Source organism: Xenopus laevis, chromosome 2L, assembly GCF_017654675.1.
Source record: "Xenopus laevis strain J_2021 chromosome 2L, Xenopus_laevis_v10.1, whole genome shotgun sequence".
Lineage (NCBI taxonomy): Eukaryota > Metazoa > Chordata > Amphibia > Anura > Pipidae > Xenopus > Xenopus laevis.
Genome location: NC_054373.1, coordinates 38,565,212 through 38,587,847, shown reverse-complemented (window position 1 = coordinate 38,587,847; position 22,636 = coordinate 38,565,212). Strand labels below are relative to the sequence as shown.

At 40.1% G+C, this 22,636-nt stretch overlaps 1 protein-coding gene across 1 annotated transcript; it reads left to right on the top strand.

Annotated features, from left to right (window-relative positions):
* Positions 1-780: 780 nt before the first annotated feature.
* gyg2.L (glycogenin 2 L homeolog) lies at positions 781-22,227 on the top strand (the record flags this gene model as incomplete). The annotated part of the gene is given in 10 exon segments (NM_001110742.1): positions 781-864; positions 1,395-1,480; positions 4,560-4,701; positions 7,258-7,432; positions 9,421-9,583; positions 10,454-10,580; positions 13,227-13,440; positions 15,973-16,059; positions 21,916-22,063; positions 22,066-22,227. Coding segments are annotated over 8 exon segments (1,063 nt in total), but the record flags the coding sequence as incomplete, so codon positions are not given.
* Positions 22,228-22,636: the final 409 nt, after the last annotated feature.

The following is a 22,636-nucleotide window of genomic DNA, read 5'->3' as shown; positions in this document are numbered from 1 at the left end:
ATGGCCCTGGAACACTGTGTATAACCCTGGCACACTGTGTATAGCCCTGGAACACTGTTTATGGCCCTGGAACACTGTGTATAGCCCTGGAACACTGTTTATGGCCCTGGAACACTGTGTATAGCCCTGGAACACTGTGTATAGCCCTGGCACACTGTGTATGGCACTGGCACACTCTGTATAACCCTGGCACACTGTGTATAGCCCTTTGCACATTCCCAATAAAAGATTTTGCAGTCAAAGAAAACTGCTGTGGATTTGTCCTGCACTTGGATTTCTATTGATTGACTCTATTGGGGGATCGACACAGGATACCCCGCAGGATAACCAATCAAGCAATTAAACGGTGAGCTGCAGTCCATCTCTATGGACAGCCCTGGCACACTGTGTATGACACTGGGACACTGTTTATGGCCCTGGCACAATGTATATGGCACAGACACACTGTATAGCCCTGGCACACTGTATATGACATTGAAGATGTGTATTTGTGGCACTGGAACAGTGTGTATAGCACAGCAGAGGGGGGTGGGTGTGTGTGTGTGTGTGTGTGTGTGGCACTGGCACACAGTAGGTAGGAGCCCTAGCTCTATAACAAACTTCTGCTGGTTCCCATAAAAGTCAGTGGGAAACAGAGCAGTACTCGGCAATGTATTACAAAGTGCAGCTCCGCCCCGAGGCTTCCTCCTCCTCCTCACTCTTCCTCCTATTTTGACTCGGTCCCTCCCCTCCTCCCTCTCCGGCAGCTCCGAGCTGAGACGTCACAGATTACTGCGCTACCGGCTGAGATCCTGCAGTGCGGCTCGTGTCCCCGTGTCCCTGCGCCAATAGCCGCGGCGGGGGAGGTCACCTGGAGGACGAAATGTAAAGGCCTTTTATTTCTCTGTCAGGATTTCTGCATGGTCCTTGTGTGCTGCTACAAACCCATAGAATCCTGCCAGTGCCCTATCACTAATTCAGTGTGTGTGTGTCACTGTGAGTGTGAGAGAGAGAGTAGAATCGAGTGCTGAGCGAATATGTAGTGCGGGGCGGCTGGGCATCTCCAGGGCAGGGGGAGGGGCAACTGCAGGGCAACTGTGCCAGGGCTTTGCACAAACAACTTCCTTCTTATTCATTAATTTATATTCTTTCAGCACCTGAATGGCAGCCCACTCCTTCCCTGTCTGCCAGTAGCTGGATATCGATACAAATCACACTTACAGTTATACATGGCCTTATAAGTCACTGTCACAATTCTATACGTACGGTATCCTTGTGATTGCAAAGTCCCACGCCAAGTGATATACATCCTTTAAATAATCTGTTAGGGCCAGATGAGAAATATTCATTCAGCTGTCATATCATGCAGAATTCTCATCAAACTGTCAGTTTCTGTCCTGTTTTTCATTTCTCAGATCCTCGTTGCCGTCAGTTCCCTTATTGATGACTCCCGAGACACAAGGAAGGAATTTTCACGCCAGCTGACTTTTCACAATGCCGGGTAAGTTGCAGCGTCTGCCAAGTGCCACTCGTACCCTACGCACCTCCGAATCCTGGCACTTGTATCTAAATCTGAGGCCGCTGTTTACTCATTATCAAACACAGCAGTGACTTTGTAGGTGCACCAAAGAAATTTGCATCCAGTAGGATGATGGGTTTAAAGTCACCTGCCATAGTTTAAACCCTAGAAAGATAAGAAAAGGGAAAGGCATACTGTAATTGCATTTTTTTTGCCAACTTTCTACTGTTGAGTAGTGATACATAGGTATAGGATCTATTATCCGGAAACCCATTATCCACAAAGCTCCAAATTATGGGAAGGCCATATTCTATAGCCTCAGTTGTCATCACCTTTGAGATAACTTTTACTATGATTTAGAGAGTGATATTCTGAGACAATTTGCAATTGGTTTTCATTTTTTTATGATTTGGGGTTTTTGAGTTATTTAGCTTTTTATTCAGCAGCTCTTCAGTTGCATCTTACGCAATCTGGTAACTAGGGTCCAAATTACCCCAGCAACCATGCATGGATTTGAATAAAGAGACTGGGATATGAATAAGTGAGGCCTGGATAGAAGGATCAGTAATAAAAAGTAACAATAACAAAACATTTGTAGCCTTGTAGCATTTGTTTATTAGAAGGGAGTCAGCGACACCCATTTGAAAGCTGAAAAGAGTCAGAAGAAAAAGGCAAATAACTATAAAAAATAAATAATGAAATTTTAAACTATTGAAAAGTTGCTTAGAATTGGTCGTTCTATAACATAATAAAAGTTACCTTAAAGGTGAACCACCCCTTTAAAGGGGATATTCTGAAACAATTTGCAATTAGTTTCCATTGTTCTATTAAATTTGTTTTTTGAGCTATTTAGCTTTTTATTCAGCAGCTCTCCAGTTTACAATTTCAGCAAGCTGGTTACCACGGTCCCGATTACCCTAGCAACCATGCAATGATTTGAAGAAGAGACTTGAATATGAATAGAAAGATGAATGATAACAAGTAGCAATAACAATAAATGTGGAGCCTTACAGAGTGTTTGTTTTTTTAGATGGGGTCAGTGACTCCCATTTCAGAGCTGGAAAGAGTCAGAAGAAGAAGAAGTCAACTCAAAAAACTATATAAAAATAAATAAATAAAGAAGACCAACTGAAAAGGTTCCTAGAACTGGCCATTCTGTAACATAGTAAAAGTTAACTTAAAGGCGAACCACCCCTTTTTAAAAATGATTTTCTCTGTAATAATAAAACAGTAGCTTGTATTTGATCCCAACTAAGATATAGTCAAACCTTATTGGAGGCAAAACAATCCTATTAGGTTTATTTCATGTTTAAATTACTTTATAGTAGACTTAAGGCATGGAGGTTCAAATTAGGGAAAGATCCATTTTCTGGAAAACCCCATGTCTCGAGCATTCTGGATAAATGGTCTCATACCTGTATAATGATAAAGAGAATTCAGGAGTCAGAAAGAGTGACTTAGCTACAATCACATGAGCAGCTCTAACCTTCACTGTGCAACACTACAGCAAGCGGCCATTCCAAGATACTTAGAATACATATGAAACCAAATCTTCCACCCACATTGGCAGAGATTCCATTGGCGCTGCCCACATGCTACAGTATATCAAATAGCCAGGCACCCTGTTCATAGACAGCAAGGCGGCTTATGTCGGCTGCTGCCATGTTCCTCTCTGTGATGAAAGTGAAGCGATGCTTCCTACAAACAAGAAGGTTCACTGACCCCTTTTATCCTACTGTACAAATAACTGGCACACATTCTCTTGTGTTTTGCAATAAAGCATTTTGCTTATGCCTTGGTAGTTGTTTGGCTTTGTGATAACACTGGGAGTTATTGCCAGATTCCCATCAAGGGGACCGTCCATTTGGCACAAATGTCGTCCACCTTGCAAAATCGATATGTGCTGAGAACTTTATTAGCCTGGAAGTGGTTGCTTAAAGGGATTCTGTCATGATTTTTATGATGCAGTTTTTATTTCTAAATTAAACAGTTTACACTGAAAATAATTAGGGATGCACCAAATCCAGGATTCGGTTCGGAATTCGGCCTTTTTCAGCAGGATTGGGATTCGGCCGAATCCTTCTGCCTGGGCAAATCCTAATTTGCATATGCAAATTAGGGGTGGGGAGGGAAGTCGCGTTACTTTTTGTCACAAAATAAGGAAGTAAAAATGTTTTTCCCCTTCCCACCCCTCATTTGCATATGCAAATTAGGGTTCGGTATTCGGCCTAATCTCTCACAAAGAATTCGGGGGTTCGGCCGAATCCAAAATAGTGGATTCGGTGCATCCCTACAAATAATTCACTCTATAATATAACATTTCATTCCTGAACCAACAAGTGTATTTTTTTTAGTTGTAATATTGGTGTGTAGGCGCCATCTCAGGTCATTTTGCCTGGTCATGTGCTTTCAGAAAGAGCCAGCACTTCAGGATGGAACTGCTTTCTGGCAGGCTGTTGTTTCTCCTACTCAATGTAACTGAATGTGTCGCAGTAGGACTTGGATTTTACTATTGAGTGCTGTTCTCAATAGGATTTCAGTGCAGAATTCTGCTGGAGCAGCACTATTATTAACTGATGTGTTTTGAAAAAAACATTTTTCCCCATGACAGTATCCCTTTAAAGAGTGAGCTGACTTTCTAATACTGCAGGGCTATGCTGTGCTGTGATAGGGTGTGTAGGAGTTTCAGAAACAGTAATATAGAATGTTAAGCTACTACTGAATAAACTACAGGTCATGTTTTGAATACCACATGGAACCAGTGTAGCCTTCATCCACCACACACATCACAGATAAAGCCCAATTACAGCATGCAAAAACTGTGCACCATTTAAATTGGTGCTTCTAACGTTTGCACCAATAATCACTGTAACCTTATTAAAAAAAAAAAAATCCCATAGATCAGAAGATGCAGAAGTGTGGTGCCGGCCCCTCTAAGGTTTCTCAATGCAAATAACCCTTATCTGTATTAATATGGCATACAACTTTCCATGGGTCGTATGCCATTGTGATACAGTTACTGGGGTATTTCCTATTTAAATGAATCCTATTTATTTTTCAGTTACAGACCAAGCGTTTGTCACCCTGGGGACAAATGACATATACTGTCAAGGAGCCCTGGTCCTGGGGAAATCTCTACGGAATCACAAAACAACTAGACAACTGGTAGTAATGATTACATCACAGGTCACCGGCCGTATGAGGTAAGCCATTCGTTGTACTACTAATGTGTTCTTTTGGGGTTCGTTTGATGGTCACCTCACAAAGATGTGTAGGTTGTCCCGTTCATACAACAGACAGGCTTCCTCTTGTGTCATTTATAAGCACCAGTTATCAGGCTATTTAATCTGAGAGTCTTAAAATAGATGGTGAGTGAGCACTGAAGCACTCACTACTGATATAAACCAGTTTAAAGGAACAGTTACACCAAAAAATTAAAGTGTAATTTAAATATAATGTACTGGACCTAAAGATTAGAGCACAAAGACTACTGCTTGGTGTGTCCAATTAATCCCCCCCCCCATGGCTTTTAGTGTTTCACTACTGAATGTGTATATTATACGTGACTCTATGTAATGCATATGGGTTTGTTTTATTTTGTTTGTTTTTTACATAGCAATAACATTTACCTATAAAAAATATTATGTACTCTTGCCCTGCACTGGTAAAACGGGTGCGTTTGCTTCAGAAACACTAGTGTAGTTATTTAGTAATAAATGAATAAGCTGCTATGTAACTTTGGGCGAAGCAATTTGAAGGAAAAAACGCTCATAATAAGCTCTGTAGACTGTAATGGTGTTTTAAAGAGCTTATCTATGTTCTGCTATTTAACCTGTGCTGTTTCACCCTATTTTAATTACCTTCATTGCTACACAGTAGCTTGTTTATATAAACTGTAGTAGCGTTTCTGAAGCAAATAGATCAGCAATTACCAGCGAGGGGCAACAGTGCATTATATTCTGGTGTTACTTTTAATTTAAAGCCAAAGTGACATCTTTAAATTAATATAATGTATTTATTAAAGAAACCTCTAATGTTGGTATAGCTTTGAAACATGACAGGCTGATATAACAAAAATGTCTTGCTCCTGAAAATGATGTTGCATTACATAGGGCTGCTGTACCACTTTCCCCAGTACATCGGCTATGTGCAGTGTAAAGTTATTACAGGTATGGGATCCGTTATCCGGAAGTTCCGTAGACTCAATTTTATCCAAATAATCCATATTTTTATTTTTTCTCTGTAATAATAAAAGATTACCTTGTTCTTGATCCAAACTAAGATTTAATTAGCCCATTGCACTTATTTAATGTTTTCATGATTTTCTAGTAGACTTAAAGGGGTGGTTCACCTTTGAGATAACTTTTAGTATGATGTAGAGAGTGATATTCTGAGATATTTTGCAATTTGTTTTAATTTTTTATTATTGAAGGTTTTTGAGTTATTTAGCTTTTTATTCAGCAGCTCTTCAATTTGCATTTTAAGCAATCTGGTAACTAGGGCCCAAATTACCCTAGCAACCATGTATTGATTTGAATAAGAGACTGGAATATGAGTAGGACAGGGTCTGAATAGAAGGCTCAGCAATAAAAAGTAGCAATAAAAATACATTTGTAGCCTTACAGAGCATTTGTTTTTTTTAGAAGGGGAGAGCGACGCCCATTTGAAAGCTGCAAAGAATCAGAAGAAAAACGCAAATTACTATAAAACTATAAAAAAATAAATAATGAAAACCAATGAAAAAGTTGCTTAGAATTGTTCGTTCCATAACATAATAAAAGTTACTTTAAAGGTGAACCACCCCTTTAAGGTATGAAGATCAAATTACGGAAAGACCCGTTATCTGGAAAGCCCCAGGTCCCAAACATTCTGGATAACAGGTCCCATACCTGTACCATGTTCTTGTTCTGGGTTTGCCCTTTTTTTTAGCCTGCTTACCTTGGCTGGAGAAAAGCTCTGGTATGTGTGCAGATGCCCATACATATGAAGTGTTCTGCAAATAACCCTTGGTATCCTTATGCTTCTTGTACAGGTATGGGATCCATTAGCCGGAAACTCGTTATACAGAAAGCTCAGAATTTTAGAAAGGTTGTCTCCCACAGACTATTTTATCCAAATAATTAAAATTGCCCAAAGGATTCCCTTTTTCTCTGTAATAATAAAACAGTACCTTGTATTTGATCCCAACTAAGATATAATTAATCCTTATTGGAAGCAAAATCAGCCTATTGGGTTTATTTAATGTTTACATCTAGTAGACTTAAGGTATGAAGATCCAAATGATGGAAAGAATAGTTATCCAGAAAACCCCAGGTCCTGAGCATTCTGGATAACAGGTCCCATACCTGTATTACAAGCATGTTCATTTATAGGATACATGTTTCTTCTGCAGGCAAATTCAGAGTGACTTAATACAGTTAATTCCAATAAATGAGCCGTGTAAACTGTCTCCCGGTCATCTATATACTATGACATGAGGAGTAGGGATGGGCAAATTTGACCCGTTTCGTTTCTGCAAAAATTTTCCGCAGGCGAAATGTCGCCGACACCCATTGTTTTTTGTTGCACCATGCCATACAAGTCAATGGGCGTCATTTCTGCGGCGAAACAAGGCGGAAAAATTCGCCCATCCCTATTGAGGAGTCAGCCTAGCTAGAAAGGCACTTGGGATATCCCAAAACAGTGTAGCTCGGGGCATATTTATCAGTCAGTAGATTTAGACAGATATCGACAGCCGCACTTCTGGTTTGTTATTACAGGGCCGTCCTTAGTAATATATTCGATGAAGTAATCGAAGTGGATATTTTAGATAGTGCCGACTCTGTCCATTTGGCTTTGATGAAGAGACCCGAACTTGGAATCACATTCACCAAATTTCAGTGCTGGACTCTTACTCGGTATACCAAGTGTGTTTACATGGATGCTGACACAATTGTAAGTAGATCTACACTCATTGCTGTTTTTATAAGCAATGCTAAATATGGGGGACACATATTCCTCTGTATACATATATTTGTTTGTGATAATGTAAAATTATCAGTGCATCCTATCAGTCGGTGCATAGTTCAACAGAACAGTAAATTTAGAAAAGCAGCAGCAGAAGGAATTGTGGCCACTAATAGGGCCAGTTTGTATGGTACCATAGAGGGTTAGCCCAATTGCCATGTTTCATTTAGGGACCTAGTGCAGATTTCTTCAGGCACCTGCTCTAAAATAACAAATGCCCTACCAAAGATGTATCCTTAAAGAAGAACTAAACCCTAAAAATGAATATGGCTAAAAATGCCACATTTTATATGCAGAACTTATTGCACCAGCCTAAAGTTTCAGCTTGTCAATAGCAGCAATGATCCAGAACTTCAAACTTGTCACAGGACGGCACCATCTTGGAAAGTATCTGCGACACTCACATGCTCAGTGGGCTCTGAGCAGCTGTTGAGAAACTAATCTTAGGGGTCGTCACAAATAGGGTTGCCACCTTTTCTAAAAATAAATTCCGGCCGGTGGGGACAGAAACAAAAGGGGGCGGTCTGTGCCGCAAAAAGGGGTGGAGACACACACAGTGCCACAAAACGGGGCGGAGTAACACGTGCAATGGCAGGCTAGGCCGGTAAAATACCAGCCGGGTGGCAACCCTAGTCACAAATTATCAAGCAGAAAATGAGGTTTGCCTGTAATATAAGCTGATGCTACTGGGCTGATTATTAAATTCTGATGCTAATTGGTTTCTGTACTGCCATGTAGTAATTATCTGTATTACATGTGCAGTGAATCAGAGCATGTGCAGTGAATCGCAGAACAGAAAATGGGGAGCTACTGGGGCATCTTTGGATACACAGATCTTTACTGCTAAAGGGCTGTGGTTGCCTTGGGCTGGTACAGAAGCCCAACACATAACATTTCTAGCCTTCTTCTTTAGTTAGACTTTAGTTCTCCTTTAAAGGAACAATAACACCAAAAAATTTAGGTTTTTAAAGTAAAGACTATATAATATACTGTTGTGCTGCACTGGTATGTAGGGTGTTTTTGCTTCAGAAACGTGTCTATAGTTTATATAAACAAGCTGCTGTGTAGCTATGGAGGCAGTCATTCAAGCTGTAAAAAGGGAGAAAAGGCACAGGATACTCAGCAGATAAAAGTTAAGCTACGTACAGTGGGATTCTTCAGAACTTATCTGTTATCTACTGTGTAACCTTTGCTTAAATGACTGCACCCATGGCCACACAACAGCTTGTTTATATAAACTATAGTTGAGTTTCTAAAGCAAACACACTAATTTTACCAGTGCAGAGCAACAGTACAGTATATTGTCATTCCTTTAACACACTTAAATTTTTTGGCGTTACTGTTCCTTTAAGCAAATCAACACCAGGTTTCTTTTAATGGTCCTTTTTACATACCTCCCAACTGTCCCTTTTTCAGAGGGACAGTCCCTCTTTTGACAGCTCAACCCGCAGTCCCTCATTTGTACTGAAAAGTCCCTCTTTTCTCTGCACTGAACAGCCAGAAAAAGAAACAAAGTTTCTCACTTTATTGGCTTTTAGCAGAGAGCCCAGAACAGCTAACAGGTGCAAATAAGATACTTTGTAACAATTTTGAGACACAAAAAAACAGTTTAGATGAGGAGAAATATTTTCAAACTTTCATAACCTGCCAAATTTTGTAAAATGAACATGGTAATTAGGGGGTGTGGCCACAGAAAGGGGTGTGGTCAAACATTTTGCTGTTCTACATGCGAAAAAAAATTTTGGTCCCTCTTTTTACTTCCAAAATGTTGGGAGGTATGCTTTTTATAATAAAACCTACCAAGTTTATACTCTCTCAAAGTTAGTTCCTGTAACTGTGTTGAAACTCAAGATACTTGTTTGCTTTGCCAATTATTTATGTTTTAGATTTAAAACTGGAAACTGTTCTGCTTCAAGGTCCTTTGCAACATCGACGAACTGTTTGATCGGGATGAGTTTTCAGCTGCTCCTGATTCTGGCTGGCCAGATTGCTTCAACAGTGGTGTATTTGTCTTTAGACCAAGCCTGGAGACATTTCACAAACTTCTCCAATTTGCGGAAATACATGGCAGCTTTGATGGTAAGTGTAAGGGTAGAACTCCACGAGCGTTTTTCATCGGATCTACGCCCGGCGAAAAAACGAATGAAAAGTCGGATGGAGACGCAGGCGTCAAGATTCTAATTGGACTGAATGAAAAGTCGCAAGTAAAAACGACATTACATCCGATGCGACATGACTATCGGATGTGTACGCAGAAAGCAGCGTTTTCATCTGACAGTCGGACCGTGTAGTTGTTACTTCCGACTTTTCATTCAGTCCAATTATATTTTGACGCGTGCGACTCCATCTGACTTGTCTCGTGAGTTTTGTCGCCGGGTTGTGGTTTCAACAATCTGGTTGCTAGGGTCCATATTATCCTGGCAACCATGCATTGATTTAAATAAAAGACTCGAATATGAATATGAGAGGCCTGAATAGAAAGATGAGTAACAAAAAGTAGCAATAACAATACATTTGCAGTATTGCAGAGCAATTTCAGACGGGGTTAGCGACCTCCATTAGAAAGCTGGAAAGAGTCACAAGAATCAAAAAACAAGTGTCTAATCCGAGTTGATGCTGCTCATACCTGGCTGTAACTATGCTTTACTGTTTCCTGTGTAGCAAGCCTCATATGAAATAAATGTTCCTTGTAAAAATAAAAGAAAGATTTTCAAAATAATAATAATAGCTACAGAGCTTTGCTGTATGGCAGCTTAATATGTTGATACATTGTACTCCTCTCATAGAGGCTTTAAAAGCTTTTCTGATCAGTCGACCTGTGCCATCCAGAAGGGGTTTATAACACTGCTGATCACTGAACATTATGCACCATAACCCATATCATGCTGTACATTGAAATGACCTGTCTTTGGTTTAGTTACATTTTCTTTCTGTTGATTTGTCCTTAAGGAGGTGACCAAGGCCTACTGAATAGCTTCTTCAGTAACTGGGCGACAACAGACATCAGCAAGCACCTACCATTCATCTATAACCTGAGCATTAGTTCTGTTTATACATATAAACCTGCTTTTCTACAGTAAGTGTTGCTTAATATTACAGTGGTTTTCATTGATAAACCTTCTAATGAAGCACACAGAAGTGATATAACCGGCCAGTATGGGTGATGCACCGAATCCATATTCTCCATATAAGCATATACAAATTAGCAAACGCAAGGGTGGAAAGAAAGTCCACGCATGTCAGCATGTGGATAAAAATGGATCCCCTTAAAGGAGAAACAAACCCTTTACAAAAAAAACCCTACCCCCACCCAACGTAGACCTTCCTCCCACCCAGCCTAGCTGCCCCCCCGGGGAAATGCCCCTAACTTTTTACTAACCCCTTGGTGCAGAGTTACAGCATCAGAGTTTCCGTCCAATTCCCTCTGTCCATTTCGCCGCATTCGCAGTTGTCTCAAACCGGTAAATTTCTCCATATGCACATGCGCCGCTTCGCCGGTCTCCATCTCAGCTTACCAAAGATGGCTGCGGTGAACTCCGATGCTGTTACTGTGCACTGAGGGGTAAGTAAAAAGTTAGGGGCATTAGGAGCAGCTAGGCTGGGGGGTCTATGTGGGGTGTGGGTAGGGTTTTTTTGGTAAAGGGTTTGTTTCTCCTTTAATCATGTGATTCGGTTCAACCAGGCATTTGGAATTGGCTGGGTCCTGCTGAAAAAGGTTTGGATTCAGCTGAATCATGAAATTCAGGATTCAGTGCATCCCTATGCTCCATACATGCAGTATATACATTGTGAATGGAGTATGACACCACTTTTAAAAGTTCAATGCAGCTTGGCTTGCTTTTATAAGAAACAAAATCAACAGATTCAGTACACTTACCTCACATAGGATTAGCAGTCCCAATACCCACATTGTTGTACACTGCACGTCCCAGAATGCTCTGTTTAGACTCTCACTCAACTTCAGGGCGACAATCTCCCCAAACTGCCTTCCCGCCGGCTATAATGAAAAATCGTCAGCGGGATGGGACTCACGGCGCTTAGTTTTCCGAAGTTGCCTCATGAGGAAATCGCTGGTGATTTTTCATTATAGCCGATGGGAAGGTAGGGGAAGGCAGTTTGGGGAGATCGCCCCCCTCCCAAAGAAGAGGAGATTTGTCGCCGGGCGAACTAAACCCCCCCCCCGAATCTGACCGTGTTCGCTTACCCTAAATGGAGTATGTAATGGAGGTCCCACCCTGCTCTCCTTCATTCACTCCAGGGATCTATTTATTAAGCTTTTCCTAAAGCTGGCCACAGACGCAAAGATCCAATCGTACGAATCAGACTTCCCCATCTCCCAACCTGCCACTAACCATTCCGATCAAATAAAGTACAAAAGAACAGATCAGCCGATGTTCTGCCCCTGACAGCAATTGTACGAAAGTTAAGTCCGACTAAAGCTGACAGTCTCCATCTGAAAATCGTACGATCGACAATACATGCAGAGATATTATTGGCAGCCGACAGAAATCTTTTAACCTGTCCGATCTACCAAACGACCGATCTCCGCCGGACGAAAAATCTCGGTACTCTCCACACACGGTCTGAAAATCGTACGAATCCTCGGTTCGTAAGATCATATCTTTGCGTATATGGCCAGCTTAAACTGTCAAAATAAATACAGCCACACTTGTAGCAACATACATATTTTCCCTGGAGTTTTCTCATCACCAGTGGTGAAATATACACAAAATCGTGCCCTTTTCAACCACATCTCTTACAACATGTATAAATGCAGAGCTGGAATACTTTATACAGAGAATTGTATATTGTCAATCATAACTGTAAATTAAAAAAAAAGCTTTAGCAGGCTTTTTTATTTTTTTTACAGATTAGATTTTATTATAATTTTCTATTTTTTTTAAATGGTTTGTTACCACATCCTAACATTATTCCCTTCTGCAAAAAAGTCAGGCTACACCAGAGAAACCTCTTGCTTATGCTGACTATGCACGGGTACATTTTTAACAGATCATTGGCCTGTGAATGTGCAATTTGGAGCTCATTCTGATGATATTGGTTGGGATAATCAGTAGATCCTATTGATCCAATGTGGTTCGTGCTCTCAGCTGACTGGTTTGCAGTTCCCACCACCTTTCTTTTAGTTTATAGGCCCATATGTCTTATGGGGCAGCATACATATACCACACCTTGCTAATTATATTTAGTTCCACTGTATTCACTTAATGGAGAAGGAAAGGCTAAAACGAATGAAGCTTTATCAGAAAGGTCTATATAAACACACCAGTAATGCTGCTCAGCTTTTCTTTCCTTCTATTATATACACATGAGCTTCTGTATCAGACTTCCTGTTTTTAGCAAAAACCTCCCGGGCTAGGGCTTGAGCATGCTCAGTTTGCTCCTCTCTAACTCTCCCCCTCCCTCCTCCCCTCCCTGCTGTAATCTGAGCCCAGAACTATGAGTGAGCAGGGAGAGACTCGGGCAGGAAGTGATGTCACACCAAGCTAATATGACAGCTGCTATCCTAAACAAACAGAGATATCTTCTAGAGGTGTTTATTCAGGTATGGTAAAGCATTCTAAAGAATAAATATAGTCTTATAGCTTGCACTCTTGACAATAAACTGCTTCGTTAGCTTTCCTTCTCCTTTAATGGTGTGTGTTTTGCTTTACATGATATTTCTGACACTCCGTCTGAATATGAAATTGTGTCTCCCATGAAGGTTTGGCTCTGAGGCAAAGGTGGTTCATTTTCTGGGCACACCTAAGCCCTGGAACTGCAAATACAACCCCCAGACCAGATGGATTGTTGAGGATGAATCTTTAAGTGGAAATGAGCACCTCTCCTATCTTGTCCTTTGGTGGGAAATCTATATTTCAGATATACTGCCATTATTAACAGACCAAGAAGAAACTGAAGGGGCAAACAGTCAACAGGTAAGTAAACTTTAACACAAATATATCCCAGTAAAGAGTCAATTGTGTGATTTTAACATTTTCCCAGATTTTACATAATTTCTTCCTGGTCCCCTGAAAGTGGGGATTGCACTGTATTTTCTAAATTTTTGTGTTTTTTTACCAACAATCATGTATGTCCTTGTGGAGTTGCCACTGATGTGCACCATGATTATCTGGGCCATAAAATAACTCTTTTATATATTAAAAGTGAAACTAAATGAGCCACACAGAGCCTGAAATCATCAGTTTGAAATAGCACTAACTACATTTTTGCATAGCACCACAAGGAGGCACTGTCCATCCCATCAGTGGAGCCACAAGCCTCACTGTCAATCAAGGTTTCCATAAATCCAACGTTTATATATTAAAGGAAAACTAAACCCTCCCCCGTACCAAAAGCCCCCCCTAAACTGTCTGCCATTGGGAAATTATGTCTCCGTTAGTGTCAAATCTGCTGCTAATACAGAAAATGCTTTCTCTGAAATATGTTTGTTAATGTTTAACTTTTCTGTATTACTGATTGAAATTTAAATTCACATTCTTAAATCACATTGTTTTTTATTAAAGAGGTGGTTCACCGTCAAACAACTATTTTCTATGTGTGACTGTTTTTCTAATATTGAAGTGTAAAGTGTTATTTTTCACCTAATGAGGCAGCCCGGGGGGGGGGGGTCGCCGACCCTGTAAACTGTTCTAAATTGATACATTTAGTTTATACATTTCTTATCTTTGTCCCTGCTGAGCAGAATCTCTGGGTTTCATTACAGACAGCTGTTAGAATTGATACAATAGTTGCTAATACTCCAGAGATGCTGCTGAGAAATGTATCAACTATGGGGCGATTCACTAACTTCGAGTGAAGGATTCGAAGTAAAAAAACTTCGAATTTCGAGTTTTTTGTGCTCCTCAACTATCGAATTGGCGTAAATTCGCCTGAGTAGAATGATTCGAATAGATCGAGCGCAAAAACGCTGCGACTATTCGCCATTCGATAGTCGAAGTACTGGATCAAGCACAAAAACGCTGCGACTATTCGCCTATTCGATAGTCGAAGTACTGTCTTTTTTAAAAATACTTCGACTGCCTACTTCGCCACCTAAAACCTACCGAATTGCTTTAAAAGCCTATGGGAAAGTCCCATTGGCTTGTTTTCCAAGTTTTTGATCGATTAAAAAGGCATTAGATCGAATGAAAATCCTTCGAGCGAATATTCGATCGAGCGCCTATTCGCCTGGCGAATATTCGCCAATTCGACTATTTGCCAGCGCGTAAATTCGCCCGAATTGCCTATTCGATTCTATTCCTCAGTCGAATTTCGAGGGATTTAACCCCTCGAAATTCGACCCTTGATGAATTTGCCCCTATATGTCGCAAAATTGTAACAGTTCAGAGTCTGCGCCTGAATTACTGAGCTGCCAAGACTGAAACACCAGAGACACGAACATTCAACTTTAAATTTAGATTTCGGAAAAACGGTAAAAAATAAATAATGGAAAGTAATTGAAAAAAGTCTGGGGAACAATCTAAAAATAACTGAACTGAAAAAAAGTGTTTGGAAGGTGAACAACCCCTTTAACTAAAATTCAAAATATTTTATTATAATTTTTTTTTACTTACATCAAAGCTGTGCCATCTAAGAATTCTGCTTGTAAACAAGGAATCTAAGATGTGAATTGAGTTGCTATACTAAGGGCACTGTGCTAATTGCAAAAGACTCAGTCATGTTTTTTGTATTATGTACCCTGCCCTATTGATGTGCAGGGGTTTCCCCGACCCTAACCCGCCCTACCTTGGTCCGCGCCCGCATCCGACTTCTGGGTTGCTTTTATAGACCTGCACCTCCCTGCTGATGACATCACAAAATAGGTGGGCCAAGCAGGTGCAGCGTCTATAAAAGACGGGCGGGAAGAGCAGGAGAAAAGCTCAACCCACACCGCCCACCAAGAAGAGTGCGGGTCGGCCCGAACCCGCCCGATTTGGGGGTTTCAGGTCGGCCCGCACATCACTACCCTGCCCCGCACGTCAGAATGAAACACAAAGACCTGCATATTTCTCGTGAATACAGTGCCGCATGCAGTGCTCTAGTCATGAGATGAATACTGGGACACCCCATAGGGAGCACCAACAGGCCCCAACTAATGGAGCCTTGTACTTATTGTCAGTCTATGGCATTCAAGCATATTATTCTAGATGGCATAAGGCAAATATAGAATAGGTTTACCACATATACAAAAAGCAAGGATGGCTTTAACTACTTTTAATCTCCTTAGGAGCTTCCAGAGCTTTAAGCTAGAAAATCTTTCCCTGTATTAATCACTTCGACCAGTTCTCTAATCCATTTATACTGCAGAAACTCAGATCAGACGAAGACAATACAATTCTGTTGACAAGTAATCTTCTTGTCATGCCTTATATTTCTCTGCCTTCACAAATCAATAAAAGTCATGTAAATGCATGAAATGTCTGCAGCATATGTGGTTTCTCTACTTTGATATGCCTTCTTGTGAACAGCACCAAATTGGAAGAATTGAGCTTCTTGTGAAAAATGAAAACCCAATTGGTTCCCAAGAGACTCCTGTAAAAAGCCCTGGAGATACAGTAAGTGTTTCATTTATAGGAGCAGCAGGGCAAACATGCATGTTAGAGCTGAAATCCAACCTGCAACCAGTCTGTAAGTATGTGCGTATGTCTCAGCTCAGAATGTCTTCTGTGAGATTCCAGGATTAATATGATCATTAATATTTGCATGGTGTGTGCTGCTCTTCTCTTTGCAGTTGCAAATGTCAGTTATAAATAGGGGGAACATCAGAGCAATGTTATTTCTGAGAAGCTGTGTTGAATCACCCTAGGCTTAATACGATCACTTTAGAGATATTCGAATCATTTCTCTTCTTAACTTGCCCCACTATTGTACTTGCTTCCAAAGAATAGACATCTACATACCAGAGTCAGTTTCACCAGCAACCAATTAACATGCACGGATGTTTTTGGAAGGAAGCTGAACACAGGGAAAACAAACAAACACAGGTTTCTTGGAAATGATATAATGTGATTTCAAAGGAATATACATATTGTATTGAAAGTACTACATTGTTTATAGATTATTACAAAGGAAGTTATTACATCATTGTTACCACCCTAGATCCAGCCATGGGCTCCCAAATTTAGTTTGAGTACCCCAGGCCTCTGAATTAGGCTGTCATGGGAAAACATGTTTTTTAGTGCTGCTCAAGCAGAATTCTGCACTGAAATCCATTTTTCAAAATTTTTTAAAATTCAATTTTGAAATCTGACTCTTGTCATGACTGGGGGCAGCTGGGAAACTGACAATATGTCTAGCCCCATGTCAGATTTCAAAATTGAATATAAAAAAATATGTTTACTCTTTTGAGATATGGATTTCAGTGCAGAATTCTGCTGGAGCAGCACTATTGACTGATGCATTTTGAAAAAAACATGTTTTCCCATGACAGTATCCCTTTAATGATAAGGTATTGCTTTGTTGACTAGTTGTTGCCACAAGGGGATATTTGGTTGGGTTGCGCCCATCCAGTGCATTGCATTGTTCTTCTGTCACAGAATAGCAGGGACTGCTACCAGTTACAGGCATAGATGGTGGGAATGATATCCAGAATGCCCAGAAGGGAAATTTTGGGTGATTCTGTGTGCAGGAAATCTAAATTGCTTGCCAGAATATTCATAATATTTCTCAAAAACAAATTGGCAAAACATACAGAAAAATACTGTATTTGTTTGTTCAATTTATGAAATGTAAAATTGAAGTTCCATTGGCAAATGTCTTAAAACAAGGGCATGTACAAGCATCCGCAGTAATAAATTTTCAGTGTAACGTACAGTTAGGTTTATAAGGCTCATACAGTCAATACAGGCTCAATTTTGGTTCTGTACATTACCACAATGAATTTTAAATAAAACAACTCAGATTCAGTTGAACTGCAGACTTTCAGCTTTAATTCAGTGGGTTGAACAAAAAGATTTCATAACTATTTGAGGAACTAAAGGCTTTTTTTTTTTAACACAATCACTTCATTTCAGGGGCTCACAAGTAATTGGATAAATTAAAAAACTGAAAATAAAATGTTAGTCTAAAACTTAGTTGAAAACCCTTTGCTGGCAATTACAGCCTGAAGTCTTGAACTCATGGACATCAACATATTCTGGGTTTCCTCCTTTTTAATGCTCGGCCAGGCCTTTACTGCAGTGGCTTTCAGTTTATGTTTGTTTGTGGCCTTTCTGTCCGAAGTTTAGTCTTCAACAAGTGAAATGCAGCTCAATTGGGTTCAGATCAGGTGACTGACTTGGCCATTCAAGAATATTCCACTTCTTTACTTTAATAAACTCCTGGGTTGCTTTGGCTGTATGTTTTGGGTCATTATGAAACGCCGCCCAACCAATTTGCTGGATTTGAGCAGACAGTGTGTCTTTTATCTGCTTCATTGATAATGACACAACAAAGGAATTGCCCACACCTGGCCATGAAATAGCCTTTGAGTTAAAGGGATCCTGTCAACGGAAAACATGTTTTTTTCAAAACACATCAGTTAATAGTGCTGCTCCAGCAGAATTCTGCACTGAAATCCATTTCTCAAAAGAGCAAACAGATTTTTATATTCAATTTTGAAATCTGACATGGGGCTAGACAGTTTGTCAATTTCCCAGCTGCCCCTGGTCATGTGACTTGTGCCTGCACTTTAGGAGAGAAATGCTTTCTGCAGGCTGCTGTTTTTCCTTCTCAATGTAACTGAATGTGTCTCAGTGAGACATGGGTTTTTACTATTGAGTGTTGTTCTTAGATCTACCAGGCAGCTGTTATCTTATGTTAGGGAGCTGCTATCTGGTTACCTTCCCATTGTTCTTTTGTTTGGCTGCTGGGGGGAAAATGGAGGGGGGTGATATCACTCCAACTTGCAGTACAGCAGTAAGGGCTATTCCACACGGGGAGATAGCCACGCGTTTGCGGTCGCGGCGACAAAGCGCCGCGCAAGTCGCCGCGACCGGCGCAGGCGACAGTTTTGTATGGGCGCCTATGTAAAAACGCCTGTGCTAACCACACGAGGCGATGCGCTTTTCAACAGTCGCCTGAAAATGCCTCGCCAGGCTTTTTCAGGCGACTGTTGAAAAGCGCATCGCCTCGTGTGGTTAGCACAGGCGTTTTTACATAGGCGCCCATACAAAACTGTCGCCTGCGCCGGTCGCGGCGACTGGCGCGGCGCTTTGTCGCCGCGACCGCAAACGCGTGGCTATCTCCCCGTGTGGACTAGCCCTAAAGAGTGATCGAAGTTTATCAGATTACAAGTCACATGACTTGGGACAGCTGGGAAATTGACAATATGTCTAGCCCCATGTCAGATTACAAAATTGAATCTTTTGAGAAACGGATTTCAGTGCAGAATTCTGCTGGAGCAGCACTATTAACTGATTCATTCTGGAATTTTTTTTTTCCCATGACAGTATCCCTTTAATTGTCAATTTCGAGTCAGTTACTTTTGAGCCCCTGAAATAAAGTGATTGTATTAAAAAAGCCTTTAGTTACTTTTTGAATTGCGAGCAGAGACAAGTCGGGGTTATTTATCAAAGGTCGAGTTTTAGAGGTTTGTGAGGTTTTTTTTATACCTTGAATGAACTCACAACTCAAATGTTTTTTGATTTAAGAAAAGACTTGAATGGAAAAAACTCAAATCAGTGAATTCTGGGTGAAAAACCTGAAAACTTAAATTAATCAAGTAAAAAAAACCCTCTAATTGCTCGAATTTCCGAGTTTTCGAGCAAAACCCACCAAAAAACAAACATCATGATGGCTACAAACATCTTCAAAAGGTTTAAGGGACATCTGCCATTGACTTCTACATGTCCGACAGGTTTTCACTGGAGTATATACGGATTTAACTATTTCCAGTTTCGGGGTGTAATAACTCTTTAAAAAAAGGTTATTTCTTTACCTGAAAATTAGAGTACTCTCGAAGACTCGGGTAAAAATCAACTCGACCTTTGATAAATAAACCCCCGTTATGTTGCTGGAGAGGAAAACATTTTTTAGGCTTATGACAAAGAGAACTTGGGTGCTTAGAGTCTCTGTAGCCTTTTTCCTAGAATAAGTACATATTCAATAAGGGCTCTACCTCTGGTACGGGGGATTCTTATTTGTTTTGACTTATCGTTCCAACATTTGCCATCGCATTAGAGGATCTAGCAAGCACGCTACCCGATTTTGCTCCTGATGGTTCAGATCTGAGTGCAGCCGCTGGCAGATGGGAATAAATATGTGCTCCTCTGTTGGCAGCTTGCTGGATAGCATTTAATGACCTTTGAATACCCTAATCCACCCAGCTGTTACTATACTAATTAGATTTACGTGCAGGTTTTTCCTTCTGAAAAAAAATCATGAATTTTTTACATTTCAAAAAAAAAAAAAAAAATCTTGACATCACTTACATAATATTTCTATTAAAGGACAATCAATCCTCCTCTCCCAAATAGGTTGTTTCCAAATGTGTGGACATTGTGCATCTTACTGTTTTTCTAGCTACCTGATAGTAACCCTGAACAACACAGTCTGGATTACAGTGGTCCAGGTCAAGGCTTGGATCGTCCTTGTGAGCTGAACAATGATTGTGTAACTCAAGACAACGTTCCAATGGTAGTATAGCTGTGTTATAAGCTACCATCCGCTTCTTATTTTATCATTTGCTTTATAATTCCCTCATCCAGACCAGCGGCTCTCACCTTATTAAATGTCAAACAATGAATACAATTCAATTAACCACTCCTGCATGACTGCTAATTATACTGATCTTTACATTATACTGTGGATGCATTTTAACATCTGTTTATGGTTTTATTTTGAATTATGTGTTGTATAGTTGCATTTGCTATCACCCTGTTCCAGCAGCTAGTGTAGACAATAAACCATTAAAAATGTATTAAGACCTTATTATTTTTTAATCTCTAGTTTTTAGGAGATTTAGGGCCTGGCCACACGGGCAGATTCGGAGAGATTAGTTGCCCCAGCGACTTTGGAGCGACAATCTCCCCGAACTGCCTTCACCCTGCCCTCCAAAATGAAAATCACCTGGAGGAAAGCACGCGCAATGCTTTGTTTTCCGAAGTTGCCTCAGGAAACTTCAGGCAACTTCGGAAAACTAAGCGCCGGGTGTGCCTTTCCCCAGGCGATTTTCATTTTAGCGGGCGGAGGTCAGGGGTAAGGCAGTTTTTTTTTAATTCATTAAGAACAATGCCTGTTTGCTAGGTTATGTGGGACTCCAGCAACCAGATTTGAATTCCCAACTTGTGAGGAACATAGAATAATAATAATAATGTCTTATAACATTGTCTACATGGGAAGGCTTTTGAGTTCGAAGTTTTTCCAAATTCATTTACAAGAAAAAAGTGTTAATACACGGTTTCATTTTAAAACTTGAATTCAAGACTGTATTTTTTGTCAAAAGACGGGGGTGTATAACCTTTTTAACTGAAATGTTTTCTTGTGGATAATTCTGTCGCAGAAGTAATAAAAGACACCTGTGAGTAGATTCTCAAATAATTTCGTGCTTCAGCATCAGTAGAATTGAATTTTTGATCCATCTTACCCCTCATTATCATTTGATTGTTCTTGATTTCTGTGTTGGTTGTTTGTTCATCTAAATTATTTAGCCTATGCAAATCCAATGGTTAAATAATTTAGAATCTCTTTTGCAGCCATAGTCCGTTACTGTATATAAAATATCACCTCATGTAATCTGCCATATTGGTTATGGTGGATTACATGCTAAAAATTTTATTTTTTCCCTTTCAGTATATTTTCCCTTTTCCCCCCATACCCTACCCCTTACCTCAATGGACAAATAAGCATCACCATGACGCTTATTTGAGAAATTAAATTTTATTCACCCCTCCATTTGTTGTTTCTTAATCCATGATCAAAATGTAAAAATTCAATAAAAACAATTGATTGAAAAAAAATGTCAAAGATTATTTGGCACGGAGTATGTTTCTGTAAGGGTAAGGGCACACCTGGCGATTCGGGGAGATTTAGTCGCCTGACGACTAATCTCCTTGTACGCCTTCCCGCTGTCTTGCGCCGGCTATAAAAGTCGCCCGCGGCATGGCACACGCGGCGCTTCATATTGTGAAGTTGCTTTACGAGGAAACTTCGGGCGAAAGCTCAGTGTGTGCCATGCCGCAGGTGACTTCTCATTATAGCCAGCGCAAGACAGAGGGAAGGCGTTCGGGGAGATTAGTCGCCCCAAATAATAGGTGATTAGTCGCCAGGCGACTAAATCTCCCCGAATCGCCAGGTGTGCCCTTACCCTAAAGGTCATAGTTTTTCATGCTGCCAAAGAGATGCACAAAAGATCATTAAAAATAATAAAATCTTTTCAGCCATTGGGAATGGGACACTATTTTAAAAATATGTTTAACTTTGCTTTGATAAAGGTCCAGCTTGCCCATTCTGCTTCGGAGTTGTCCATCCACGAATCAGAAGAAGAGGCCAGAACAGAAGATGAGCGCAGAAAGTGGGAGCAAGGGCATATTGACTACATGGGAAAGTATGCCTTTGAGAACATCCAAAAAAAGTTAGATAGATTTTTACAGTAACTCTCTACCTTTTTTGGGCTGTTCATCCTTCCTTCTCTCTGCATTATTTATTGTGCCGTAGCATTTTATTTGGTTTTATATTATGCTTAACGACCTTGTAATATTTTAATACAAACTATCCAAATAAATTAGAGCTATTTAGTTTTGCAATATCTTCTGTCTTTATTATCCATTGCCTCTAACATAATTAGGCATGTCGGTGTGGGGGTCGTGTTCTTGAATTTCTTTTATTTCCATTTTATGAATTATAAGCAGAGTATTTTTAATTGGAGTACTTTTTCGAAGGAGTTTTTTTTTCATATATTTATATAGAATTTCTTATTTTTCACATCACAGCATTGTCACATATAATCTGCCTTAACATTGAAATGTTATTTTTTTTTTTTTAATCGAAACTGATGTTACTATAAAGTCTGAAAAACTGTACCTGCTATGGGAATACAGTCAATTAAAGAATGTTCAGCACTTTAATGTGAGTCTTTTTTCCATAACAAATGGTCTGTCTAGATATATATTATATATATATTGTTCAGTTGGACAAGTGGGGAAAGGATGTGAT